This window comes from Coptis chinensis, chromosome 5 (assembly GCF_015680905.1).
Source record: "Coptis chinensis isolate HL-2020 chromosome 5, ASM1568090v1, whole genome shotgun sequence".
NCBI classification, from domain to species: domain Eukaryota; kingdom Viridiplantae; phylum Streptophyta; class Magnoliopsida; order Ranunculales; family Ranunculaceae; genus Coptis; species Coptis chinensis.
The window spans coordinates 71,674,684-71,688,839 of NC_141460.1; the positions used below are offsets into that span (position 1 = coordinate 71,674,684).

A 14,156-nucleotide genomic window follows, 5' to 3' on the forward strand; every position below is an offset into this window, starting at 1 on the left:
AGAAAAGGTTTGTCAACGTTAAGAACAAAGGATAGGTGACAGAACCAAGCAAGCAGAAAAGTCTTGTCCATTTTTACTTTCTGACCAGCAACCTCCATTATTCATCGTACATCTTGCAGGTCCCACAGCTGCCATTACAAAGACAATAGATGTAAGGTCAAAGATGATTGTGGTGTAGTCGTCGTGCTTATAGTTCACACCAGTGCAAAACCTCCAGGCATGACCCAAAAATTCACAATGTGTTTAATTTTGTTTTCAATAAACGTGTTTAAATTTTTTACGTATGTGTGAGGTCACTCATTTAATTAAAAGATCACCGTTCTAGTTCATGTATGTTTGCTAGCTGGTTACAAAGTCAACGAAGGGAGAGTTCACATCCCCAAAAAAGGTAAACATGTGTACCTTCACAAGTGGTATAACAATCTAATTAGTTTCAGCCAACAACCACCGTTCCTTTCAAGGCACTCATTAGTTTCAAGATCTGCACATATAACAATCTAATCATTAGAAAACAGATGCTGAAGTCATGCATATAAGTTTCATCTACCAGTAATGAAATAAATGAACAGGCATTGACCTCCATTTAAACAAATTGGAGGATCAGTAGTCTCTTTGAAACCAAGCCGCGATACAACTTTCAAAGACCGAAGTTCTCTCTAGTTTTCCTTCAGAACAAGAAAAACATGAGATTTACCAATAACTAAGTGTTCTCACATGCAGATATTGGCTTAAGATAATAGATTAAGGGAAATTAAAACTGAAAGTATGCAAGTACCAGAGCCACCGACCCAAAACCAGATGCAAACTAATAATAATACATTATGCGTAACAAACCTCGATACTGGACATTATTGATAACGAGGGTTGGCAAGACGGTAACATCACCACGAGAACCTCGACCAACCTATACTTCACAAAAAGAACAGTGGTGATGACTAGATATAAGATGCTGTATGAATTTTGAAAAGCATGCAAGTATGGCAGCACACTGGAACGACAAAGATGTAAACCAAAAGATGCAAGTATGAATTTTTCACGAACAACACGGGGAGCGACAAAGATGTAAACCAAAAGACCCTTTATACCATTCATTTTTTTTTCGTTATTCTATCACCATTACAAGTGAACATTTCTCAAATTGAAGTTGATATAAAAGACATTAAATTAAATAAACTTCATACAAAACTCAGAATGTCATACAAAGCAAAGCATATCAAGCAATTATCTTGGACACAATTAAATATGCAAAACTCATCACTGAACCCAACATGATAAATTACAGTAGAATATTTACAACAATTTATCTAGTCTAGAATATCCAACATGCAGCACACATTGAGTAACACTAGCAAATTTCAAATAACTCATGAAAAGAAGTAACATTCATCTAATTCTAAAAAATCATGTCACGTCACAAAAATTAAACAGATCAAACACAAATCTAAATTTGTTTTCAAATCAAACAACTGATAACATAAAAGATACTTCTTTGATCGATAATTGTGTAACCAACCCCATAAGCTAAAAACCCAATTTCAATAAATCGGTATATAAAGTTGTTACCTTGAGCAAATTGATCTCTTTTGAGAATCGAAAATCTTATGGATCTATTCCAAGCTTTGCGATTTCCATCGATCTAGATTTGAATAGACAATATTCTATCGACATTCAAGCCTAATTCAATCAAATCTCCAAAGAAGAAACTTGTAATACATGAGAAGAGAAAGAACAAAAGGAGGGAGAGAGGACGACTAACCAAAATCAAAACCCTAGCAGCAGCAGCGGCAGCGCAACAACTCGTTTCTATTTTTTCTCCAGTTAGATTAGAATTGAAGATGTGGGCCAGAACTAAAAAAACTCCCAATTAAGTTTTCGTTTTTTATTCAAGTGTGATTTTTATTTTTATTTTTTTAACTTTGTCACACATTTGTAAGCGTTACTAAATATCCAATAAATGTTACAAAATAATTCAAGTGTTTGGATAGATACTTACTAACGGTTAGAAACATTGCTAACGGATGTGAAAGTGTGACAAATTACCTAACGGATCAATATGTGTTACAAATAAAAAATCCCAAATGTTGCAAAATCACCCAAATGGTGTAGTGATTATATACTTGAATTGTGCGATCAAAACATGCACGTGTTTAACAAATAGAAAATTATACAATATAATGTGTAAAACCTTCTATACCCTAGTCTCTAAACCTTCTATACACTTTATGAAATACCTACAATAAAACCTGTCAAATAAACCACAACCTACAACAAGAATATAAAACACAACCATACAATACACACAGATCTAGATACAATAGAAAATTGCCTACGGTAAACATTTATACTAACAACTGCTAAGACATCAGCTACAATCCCATTCAACAATTTCTCCTTATCATTATGAACTAAACGTCATTCGATCTCTACATAATTTTGTATAGTTGTAGGTGAATAAAAGTTTATAAGTTTACCCAACATTTTTTCTCCTATCATATATTTTTTTTCTAGGGTTAGCTACTTGGTTCTAAGAACGACTGGTATTGATGAATTTGAGATTTTTCTTGCCGCAACGAATAAGTAGTTTGTTTTAGGAGGCAAGGGTTTGCAAGAAATTGGGGTTGAAGGACAAATTAATGTTCATACCTCAACAATTTTTATTCTTACCTCAACATAATGGATGAGGTATATATGTTCATTTATTTGGGGTATAAACAAAAATGGTTCATACCAAAACGACAAAAAAGGTGAAACCAAAATATATTAATTTCAAATACATGCTATTTGTCCTTAAAAATTTTTTTTACCCGAAAATTAGGTTTGTGAGTGATTCCGAAAAGAAGGTGTCCTTGTCCTAAATTGGTCGAATGACACGTGGACAACATACTATAAGTTTATCGAGAAGGTATCTAATGGTGCGGAGCTGAGCCCATCAAATTTTTTACACAAGAAAGTTTTTACCAATTTTTTGTGTAAAAAATTTGATGGGCTCAGCCCTGCACCATTAGATACCTTCTCAATAGACTCATAATATGCAGTCCACGTGTCATTAAAATCTTTGTAGCTGCACGGTTGCAACAGCAGCTTCCATAAAAGGCTGTTTGTAAGCACTCCCGTTTTTGGCTCTTAAACCCATAACCCTACACAAAATGACAAAACTTGGAAGTTCTTCCGCGGTCTCCTCAACTTTGGCATTGCTTTCAGTTTCTGGAGTGAGTAAAGTCAGCACACTTTGGTCATCTGTTTTATATATACTAGTCACTGTGCACGTGGTACCCACGTGGGGGCCATATTAGATTTTTTAAAAATTTATACAAAATTACTATTGTACCCTTCTTTCTCCAGCCACAGGGACCCACTAAAGCCCACATATTTATAAAAAAAAACTATTTTTAAAATAGCAAAATTACCATTTTATCCCTCCAAAAAACAAAAAAAATATTAAAAAATATTAAAAACTGCAAAATGACAAAACTACCCCTGTGACGTACGTGAAACACTATTCATCATACCCCATCTTTTTCTATATAGTAAGATTTGTTGAATTATAAAATTTGACTTTGCTTCCTTATCATGCATGAACTTGCTTCTAGAGACTACCGAAAAAGAAAAATGGATGCCTCTGAAAATTTGGCAGGGGAGATGTTGGAAGTGGATGCTTTTAGACGCCTCTTCCCTCTTCGCTTCTACGAGCGTCATCTTCTCGAGTCAATACGCCCTGATGCTAGGCCACTAGGAAAAGCCAGAGATACGACTGTGGCTCTTGGTTAGTATTTATTATTATTTTTTTTTGAAATATGATCTTTGAGCCTTTACCTAAAGCTACATCTTCCTGTTCATGTAGGGGGTGTGGCATTTGCTGACGGGTCGGCATTGGTAAAGACTGGACATACTGTAAGCAGATGATCTCTGTTATCTTTTTAGGTATGTATTGATTATTGGATTACCTCGATGATCAAATTCGTTTGTTGGACAGACCATGTTGGCTGATATCAAAATGGAAATAATAACTCCTTCTGTGGGTTCACGTGACGAAGCCTCCTTAGGTAGGTTCTCTATGTGATTGCTTTTCCCTTCTTACATCTATTTTTGGGTTAGATACTTATCCGAAAAAAAAAAATCTTTTTGTAGGAAGTTATTATTAACACTGGTTTATGGCTCCAGCTATTGATTTTCACATGCCTCCGATATGTTCTCCACTAATTAGACCTGGCCGGCCAGCTGAGGTAGCAGCTATCATTTCAAAGCAGTTAACAGATGCTATAGTAAGGTAAAATTTTCATATGTTCATAAAAAAAGTCCAATCTCTAGATCCTCATCTGTGCTTATTTTTGAAGGGAAGTTTTGAGTATGATCCTCGATTTACTATCATCGTTATTTGCCTTTATCTTTCTCAAAGTGTTTCTATACATAAAAAGAAATGTTCCTTTTAAGTGATGCTTGAACTGTCCTGTATTTTCGTGAAAGATACTTCTGTTATTTTCGTTGTTTGAGTTAGATTTGAACTCTTGCGCAGAACTATAAGAACTGTGTACAAACACCGGGGACTGTTCAGGTAGTACTCACATCCCTTTAGAAGCCTATAAAAAATTCATTTCATCAGATACTTCATAGTTCATTTCTAAAAGATACTTGTTCTGATAATCCGGGAAGCAGCGGAGTGTTTATGATCCCTTAAGAGTACTATATAACTATAAAACTGAAAAATATTTGTAGTTTTTAATTTTTCATTGATTTTGCAGTATTCATTCACACTCACATGTTTTAAATCGTCAGGTATGCATTTTCTGAATAGGATATCCAGAGACAAACAAGAAAGGATAGTGTAAGACGCATTATGTCAAGAAGCACCATACAAAACAAAACAAAGACAACTGTATCAAATGTGTGCCTTATTCTTCTGCATGTTCCAGATGGCCTCTGAAATCTCAGTCATCTGTAAAAAACACTAAGGAAAAAGAAAAAAGAAAGAAAGGAAAAGAAAGATATCATCTAAGCATTACTTAAAGCAAAGACCAGTGGTTCTTTTATGGGGCATTTTTGTGAGTGTGTTTAACCTAGAAAAAGAATAAAATTGATTTGGAAGATCTTATTTTATTATTATTTATTATTCATCTATTTATTTTTTTACACAAGAATATAGTTCGAATATTTTTAGAATCTCCATGCGGAACTTTCACCTTAATCCCCGATTTGCATCAGGAAGATCCTGACTAGACAACATTCTGAGTAAAACTTATTTTAAAGCGCATTGGAGTAAAACTTATTTTAAGGCGCATTGGTGACATTTTTTCAGATGGAGGCTCTATTTCAAAGTTCATATAAGATATCTTATGTTTAAGCACCATATCAAATATAATGTTATGAAGTTCCTGCTTCATGAGTGGTGTTGATTGTATAACAGCCGACACAACACTGACCTGTTCAATATATGTACATTTCATTCAACTTCTTATAATTCTCAACGAGAAGTTTAGTATGTTTTATTGGCATAATAGTGACTCCTCCATGATAGTCACAGGTGAACAATCCTAAGATTCTTTTAAAGAATGACATTGTTGAAATTAGTATCATGTTCTTTATAATGTCAGATCATTTATCAGAAACTATATTATTTCAGATTTGTACCGCTCAATTCCTATAATTTTTTTTTCCAAATTTATTTATCTATTTAATTTTTTGTATTCTTGGTGGTTTGCATAATCACCCTCATTGAGCCGAGCCTTAATTCCAGTGTATTACATTGTTACTGCTGATTCAATTTGCTGTCTCTTTTCTTGTCCTGTCACTCATATGTTATTTACTGTAGTGTCAGTCAAAGGTGCTTTTTCTTCAGCATGATATACTCCATTAATAGTGACTATTGCGGCTAATTTGCCAGTCATAGTTGTTGTTTGCCGTCTTATTTATCATAATCCCTGAAATCCCCTCCTACTTGGTTCAAACTTGTGATATTGGCTTGGGTTATGTTGAAACCTTGTTACCCACAACTTGTGAGCTTCATGAAAAGCTTACATTTCATATATGACCCACATTTCCCCAAGCCCAATTAAAAGTAAATCTGGTTCTTATTGTTGTTATAACTTTAAAAGGCTAAGTAAGAGTCTTCCTTGGATTCAATAAAGCTACTATGCGCTTATCAGAAGTTCATATAGCCTTTGGCATATTTTATGGCCTGTTGCTTGTCTCTCTTCTTGTGGAAAATCCTTGAGAGGTTCCTGTCTGACTAATTTATTAGGTGTTGCATAATACTTTCAAACTTGTGAGAGTTTTTATGATTATATTACTGATTTGGATTTTAGTGGGATATTCATGTTGTTAGTTTTTCACACCTAATTATTTATAATATGCAGTTCTGGAATGGTCAATTTAAAGGAACTATGCTTGATCTCTGGGAAGGCTGCTTGGATGGCATACCTAGTACTGTCGCTATTATGCTGATTCTGTACTTTCATAAAAAAAAAACTCAAATATTCATACGCACATAGAGCTGCCTGTCTTCAAAAATGATTTAGATGCCATGCTCTTAACTGAAGAGTTAACTACATTGTTTATGTACCCACACTAATATTATATAGTTGTTAATGGTGAAGAAGGTTGATGATAAAAGAGAGAAAAAGAGGATACAACTTTAGTTGGTTTCAGCTTTGTATCTTTACATAATAGAAACTTCCTTAAAAATTCGGGTCCCTTCGGGAGATGTCCCTTAGAACTCTTACAACCATGTACAGGGGAAGTTGATAGGGGTGCAAACGGATAGGTTCGGATGCGGATATGTCTGTATCCGAATCCGAATTCGAATCCGACGGATAGTAAAAAATTTATCCAAATCCGATTTCGGATATCCGAAACGGATATCGGACAATATCCGATCCGAAAATTAAAATTAATTAAAATTTTATTTGCTTTAAATAATTCATTTTACCACTATAAAAACTAATATAAATATATATATTTGTTATTTATTATTATTATTTTGTTATTATATTTTTATATTATTAGTTTATGATTTTATATAATATTCTATACAATAAAAAATGAATAAATTAATTATATATAATAACTATTAATTTTTTAAATCGGATCGGATATTATCGGATGCGGATATGGCAGTATCCGAATCCGTATCCGAAACCAGTTCGGACATAAAAAAAATATCCGAATCTAAATCCGAATCCGAAATTTTTGGATAATATCCAATTTTTCAAATACGAATTCGAATTGGATTCGAATATTTGGATATCCACTTGCACCCCTAGAAGTTGACCAACCTGTAATAGAACCAGTGTTACTGATGTAGATTAAACTGGCGGAAGCTTCAGTTTATCAAATCTACTCTTGAATTAAACAAAACAACTAAAACTAAAACAAATCTTTATTTCTTTCTGAAATATTCTTAATAACACAACTCTCCCTGAACCCTAATTACCAGCCCATTATTTATACTAATCCTAAAAACTATAAACCAATAGGAATACGACATGTGTCAACAACTAAAATAAAATAACTAAACTAGTGGGTTTGCGGCCCATGGGCTTGATCATGCTGATGTCCGCATCACTCTCCCCAAGTTGAAAGAGTTTGTCCACAAACTATAATGGTGGTGCATTAGAAGCGGGAAAAACTGATAACGCTTCATGCTGGAAATCTGGAACAGTGTCTGGTGGTTCCTCAGTAATCTCTCCAATATCGTCATCTCCTTCTGCGAATAAAACAAGGCGTTTCTTTTTCTTTGGGCATTCAGCATCAATGTGGCCAATAACACCACATTCAAAACACTTCCTAGATACAAAAAATGCACTGACAAGATGAATTGTAGTAGAGGCAGTACTAACAGGTGATAGACCAACAGAAGATGATGATAAATTGGACGACTTGTGGAGATCTTCTGACTTTCTAGCATAAGTAACTGCATTTGCCATGGTTTGAATATCAACAAAAGACAAATCAGCTTGAATGCGTTTCTGTAAGCCATTGACATATCTATGGACCTTGAATTCTTCGGTCTCAGTCATATTTAGGCGAGTGCATAGCAGATTGAAAGCTTCAGTGTATTCTTGAACAGTAAATAAGTTTTGCCACAAATTATGTAGGTGATTAAACAAATCACGCTCATAATTATTAGGAACAAACTCTTTGCGCAATGTTCGTTTCATCTTAGACCAACGCTGCACCAATTTCTTGCCCTTAAACAAAGGTCGACCTCTTTGGTATTCATCCCACCATACCTACATGCATAACCCCCTAATTTTGTAGCCGGTAAATTTACACACACTTGGCACCGAAATACTCTTGTATTCAAAAATCTTTTCAATTCGAGTCAACCAATCCACAAACACATCAGCATCCATCTTTCCATCAAACTCAGGTACATCAATCTTAATATCACCATGATTATTTTTTTCTAACAAACGAATTAAACGATCAACAGTATTTAAATCAGTAGGTACACGATTACCAGTTATAGGCGCACTGCAGAAGAATCACTGTCAGAAGAAAGAGAGAGAGTATCACTAGCATGTCGCCTGAGTGGTAGTGGAGGAGGTTGAACTTGCCTAGCTTGCCAAGGGGGAACATGCTGAGTATGAGGTGGCCGACCACCCTTGCCTCTATTTGCACCGCCATGACCACGTCCTCTAGGAGCCATGCCATAACTAACACCCAAGTGGTTCGGCTGAATAAAAGGACCCTCCTACATGTTATTTACTGGCGGTAGACCGTGTAGTTGATGTTGGCCCACAGGTTGCACTTGCGGTTGTACAATAACATGTTGTCTCTGAGGGGGAACAAATCGCTCCAATAGTTGGAGTTGTGGTAAACCTGGCACAGAATTAGGTCTTCCCCCACGCTGAGGAGGAATAACAACTGGAAGATTAAAAGGTTCACGAACTAATGGAGGAACCTCGACTGGATGGTCATGCTGGAGCCATTGTTCAACTCGTTTACGCCTTTCTTTGTTGCAGAATAACCGTATCGATAAGACACTGGATGAGGAGTTCAAATGACCGACCGAACATCAAAAGGACGCAGTGGTTGGTACCGGGTGCGTAACCTATTCTAGCAAGGCGATTATCGTGGGTGTTGAATTATCAGAAGTGTCTGCCGCAGTGCGAGTAGTAGTGACCAAGGTAGGAGGCGAGAATACTATAGTCACAATAGGCGCACCCACCATTTCAAGACCCTGCGGCGCTGGAGCAGTCTGTAACCTAGAAAATTCTTGTTGAGGATAGCTTGGCATAGGCGCATATCCCAGATTAGGGTTAGGTGCATACTGTGACACAGATTTATACTGACTACGATTCCAAAACTGATAATAAGGAGAATAACCCTGATACATCATCTGCTGCTGATAGAGATCTGGAAAATAGCCGAATGGCATAGAAACTGGCGGTGTCTGAAAACTTTGAGAAGACACCATTAATGGTGGAATCTGTGACGGCTGCTGAAAAGGTAAACTAACTTCTGGAGAAACCCTAGAATTTTGTTGTTGGGCGGCTAGAAGCGCATTCAAGGCTTCTTGCATAGCTTCAAACTTGGCATTCAAACCCTGATAATTTTCTTCTAGGTGTTCCATCTCTGGTTTCTTGATATACGGCATAAAAATTAAAACTTTGATCTTGAAAGAAGACAAAGACAGAAAATTAATTTTCGGATGAACAGTAACGCAATGAATAGCAATGTGTGAATAGTGTTTCCGATGAACAGTGTTTCGTGAACAGTACCGATTAACAATAACACAGAAAATTAAAAACGAATAAAAAAAAGAAAAATTGTATTTTACTCAGGAATGATTCGTGCTCCGATACCAAATGATATAGATTAAACTGGCGGAAGCTTCTGTTTATCAAATCTACTCTTGAATTAAACAAAACAACTAAAACTAAAACAAATCTTTATTTCTCTCTGAAATATTCTTAATAACACAACTCTCCCTGAACCCTAATTACCAACCCATTATTTATACTAATCCTAAAAACTATAAACCAATAGGAACATGACATATGTCAACAACTAAATAAAATAACTAAACTAGTGGGTTCGCGGCCCATGGGCTTGACCATGCTGATGTCCACATCAGTTACAGTCATTCACATTTTTGCCTCCAAGAACCTAAAACCTTTTGAACCATATTAGCGCAATCAATGCCACTTGTGCGATCATCTTCAAGGACCAAAGGGTATATAACATTTGTACTTGTCCTCAATCCTGCTTCCCTAGAGTCTGCCTCATTTTGGGATCAGAAAAGCAACCTTAGGACCTCGACTCCAGTAATTATATCTTCTTCTCTATCTATGTGTTCTGAAGTAACTTTTAAAACTGCTGTACATATCAAGTTATAACCAATTCTTGCGTCCGCTTAAATGCACAATGTTTGTCCTAAAGCTGTAAATGCCTCCACATCAGGTCTTCTTTCTTTGATAATCTAATTCCCTGTAGAACGATGAAGAATAACAAAGTTAATGAGAAAATATATAGCGTTCTAGGATTATATCAGGTGTTCTGTTACGGTGACACCACTTAAGAAGGATGAAAGAATCACAAAGAAACGTCTAGCTTAATCTTTAAGGTACAGTGATTCTTACTAGTACATCTGAACATACAGTTTTGGAAGTCTCAAAACGTTCCTGTACTTGATAAAAACTCCAAATTTTGGTACTCTTTATTAATTTTCATGGATTTATTGCGTGTTTTCCAATAAATTGTTTGGGTTCTTCTGTCGCTACTGTGTTAGCTCATTTTCATCTAATAATTTGGAGTTTAAATTCTGGGAGCAACATTTAGTCATGTAGAGGCTTAAATTTGATGAGCTTGTGCTTAACTGGGACTCCATCCTGTTGTAATTTTCATTCATCTATTTGGGTGGTGTCTCCTTTCATTAGTGCCTTGCTAACGAAGTAAGAGGTGGACTGGAAAATGATGAGTGGGCCAAAGGATGCACGTGTAGTTAGGATGCCTATAGACCTCCCTTCTATTGGTTGTATTCTAACATATTTTCTCTTTAATGGAACTGAGTTTTGTTTGTGAAAACAACTGGAGTTTAACATTGTTGTAGTCATAGGTAGGGGACTGTTGAATTAAAGGAATAAGCTAGTTCTTGAAGGGAGGAGAAAAGACTTAATAGATTAATAGTACAGTAAAGAAGTATTTTTTGATGAGATTGGATTGTTTGCACCAGGAAGTGGAGGTTTAAGTGTTCAACCTCTTGTCTGTCTGTTTTCCCTCACAAAAACATCAAGTTTGATGTTATACAACATCACCACTTCGGAATACAAACCACGACTGTTGCGTCACATGAAATGTGATGTTATTATGGTGATAAAGAGAGGGAGCAGATGTCAAACCTCATTTCCTGGTTGCCTTTGATCTGGTCTCTTGTCAGATGGAGATCCCATGTAAATGATTGTATCTTGTCTTAGCTCCTGGCTGCTTCGCAGTTTCTATCTAAATTCTTAATGAGTTTTTCTAAGTCCCATTGACAATACACGTGTCGGTGTGTCCAACATGAATAGGGAGTGTTCGACACGACGACCTATCTGAAGTAGGACATGGGGACACAGCTACTTAAAAAGAAAACTATTACTATTATTTAGCTACACAACTAATTCTTGGGCTCAAGACCTTACAAAGTGCCTCCTTGCAAATAAATAATTGTGAAAGTGGCATATCATGGAGTTTTACGTTTGTAATTATGTTATTAGATTTTTGCTTAGTCTTTTAGGGTATAGAAGAAACCCTAATTTGAAATCGTATGCACAAACGTGTCCGTGTGTTCTACATGACTACACGAGTGTCTGTGTCAATTAATGGAATTTTTAAAGAGTATGAAGTGTCCATGTTACTTAAATTTTTTTTACAATCTCTCATCGTTGTTGTCATCTCATCGTATTACTATTAGTATTGTTATTAATACTATTTGATTTATCGAGTTGTGGATACGCGATTGCTGAAACCCACATTTTTTATGTCGTAGCAAGTCGCTGACAAAACTCATTTAAACTTTATGTCATTTTTTATAAGATTGATATATCCTTGTTGGATGAATAAACAATATATTGTGTCTTACAGGATGTATATTGTCTAGACGCAGATGGTTCTCTTTTCGACGCTGCCTTGCTTTCAGCTGTTGCTGCGTTTTCACATTGTAAGATATGCTTATCTTTGTTTCTTTTCTTTATGATTTTTTTTTCCCTTATTTATCTTTATTTCTTTTCTAAATGTCATTCTTGTTGACTATTTAATATTGCTGAAAATGTTTTATATTGTTACATAGTGATTGTGCATTAAGGTCTTGGGTTGTGATGGAATCTGGCGGTGCTTAGTCATCAATGTCATGTAGTAGTGCATAATCACCAATTATAATGACTAATGGGCATTTGGTTAAACTTAATTTCATCTTTTAAGTATGAAATTCAAGAAGTCAAGACTTAGAGGGTCTGGTGACAACCAAAAAAAGTTGCAACATTTCTTAAAAATAAGAGGAAAAATGTAAGTCACCCATGGGCAATTTTTTTTGGAGAAATATGAAAGTTTTGAATTAGTTAAGTCATTGGACCATCTAGCTACCTCGCTTTCGGATGGTTTGCTAAGCAATTCATTCATTACTCTATTCAGTTTTGTTTATTAATTTAGACTTAAGTTCAGTTCAGAGTTAATGTTAGTTTTACCTCTAAGACTTGATGCTTGAAAAAGAAGATTAGGTAGGAAAAGACAAGGTCGTTCTCAATTTGTAGTACAATTGTTTTGTGCCCTTAGAATCACTTGTTATAGCCGTCATTGCGCTAAGGAAGAAGTAGGAATGTCCCTGCTATGCAGTGGAAGCCCATGTAACTTCCATTATACCAGACTTCACTGGAGCGATCCTCATTATGTTGTTCTCTTGAACTTCTTTTGACATGGATGTCAATCAGTTCTAATGGGCGTCTCAATAGTGGAAAAAGTCTAAACTATCTTGGAACACTATCCAAATTTCAGTGTACATGCTCCAACAAATAGAGCCTGGTCTCCTTGTGTTTCAGTTAACTAACCCTACACTTGTCCTTGCCCTATCTTACTGTATGTATGTTTCCCTTGTAGTACACATCCCTGCCATTTCTGTCAACGATGATGGAAGAGTAGTTGCTGTTTCAGAGGAGGAAGTAGAATCCAATCTGGTGAAAGAGCCATTTAACCAATCTACAAGGAAACTCAAATTGAGTTGCATGCCATTCTCATTGACATGCATTCTTCACAAAAAGCATATATTGGCAGACCCCACTGGAGAGGAAGAGTCTGTCATGGAAAGTTTTGTAACTGTGGTTTTGGATTTGTCCGGCCAGCTTGTGTCCTTTAACAAGCCAGGTGGACCTGTTCTTGCATACACTTCAGCTGTTCAGGTTTGTCTCATGTTACTCAGTTCAAGAAGCTATAAGATCGTAAGTTGCAAACGGTGAACCACATAATGAGTCACCTTGTTAAATGTTTCTGAAATCTAATTCCATGTTTTCAAATCTGCTTTCACATGAGAGTGTTGGCATTCGATGCTGGGGGTAACAGGTTATATGGTGGTTGCAGGATTGTATTGCACTCACAAGGCAGAGAGTGAAGGAACTCCAGAACATTCTAAATGATGCCATTGCTGATATGGAACTTGATTAGGTTCCTATAAAAGCAGGGTGCTCTTTTTTTGTTTCAGTTTCTTTTTGGGAGGGAGAAAGAAGCATGTTTGTTACTAAGCAATTAAGCAGGTAGAGTTTTTGCTGTGCTTTTCAATTCTGTATATTCTCCTGTTATTGTCTCCTGTTCTGATATTTGACATGGTCATGAAACAGTCTTACACACTGAAGGCTAGTTTTAATATATTGAATTCGCTTGGTTCTTGGGTTTCATAGTTTTGTTGAATATCTGGTCATTGCTTTCCAAGTGTTTTTACTCCCGAATTGATAGTTGAAGAAGCTTTCCTGTGCAGTTAGTTGCATATTGGCCTATCGGCATCTTTATTGGCCGAAAGCAGCTTAATTAGGCTAACTTCCTAGGGGGTGGCAAAAGAAACAAATCAGCTTAGTATAAAGGTCTAGACTGACTTCTCTTTCAAAACAAACCAAATTTGTGGTGTTTCATTTTATTCATTTAACTCTAAATCGGTAGATAAATTAGTGTCTTATCTCATTGGCATTTAGTGC

General features: G+C 35.9%; 1 protein-coding gene across 3 annotated transcripts; it reads left to right on the forward strand.

Annotated features, from left to right (window-relative positions):
- Positions 1-3,164: 3,164 nt before the first annotated feature.
- On the forward strand, positions 3,165-13,941 carry LOC147498732 (uncharacterized). Of its 3 annotated transcripts, XM_086560651.1 has the most exons (10): positions 3,165-3,209; positions 3,591-3,763; positions 3,842-3,891; positions 3,974-4,043; positions 4,162-4,267; positions 4,514-4,552; positions 6,351-6,417; positions 12,064-12,139; positions 13,072-13,370; positions 13,549-13,941. In XM_086560651.1, exons 2-10 carry the CDS (start codon positions 3,610-3,612, stop codon positions 13,630-13,632), a joined length of 945 nt encoding a protein of 314 aa, XP_086416777.1. In that variant the 5' UTR covers positions 3,165-3,209; positions 3,591-3,609; the 3' UTR covers positions 13,633-13,941. The 3 variants fall into 3 exon arrangements, with proteins under 3 accessions (XP_086416777.1, XP_086416775.1, XP_086416776.1); XM_086560649.1 differs by lacking the exon at positions 3,165-3,209 and having other exon boundaries at positions 3,547-3,763; XM_086560650.1 differs by lacking the exons at positions 3,165-3,209; positions 4,514-4,552 and having other exon boundaries at positions 3,547-3,763.
- The last annotated feature ends 215 nt before the right edge of the window (positions 13,942-14,156 follow it).

What these genes read in the sequence shown, in the direction of transcription:
- LOC147498732 (XM_086560649.1), top strand. Translation starts at nt 3,571, where the DNA reads ATGCATGAACTTGCTTCTAGAGACTACCGAAAAAGAAAAATGGATGCC. An exon ending in AAACACCGGGGACTGTTCAG is followed by an intron (nt 4,553 to 6,350) that starts GTAGTACTCACA and finishes TATAATATGCAG; the next exon opens with TTCTGGAATGGTCAATTTAA. An exon ending in TGTTGCTGCGTTTTCACATT is followed by an intron (nt 12,140 to 13,071) that starts GTAAGATATGCT and finishes TTTCCCTTGTAG; the next exon opens with TACACATCCCTGCCATTTCT.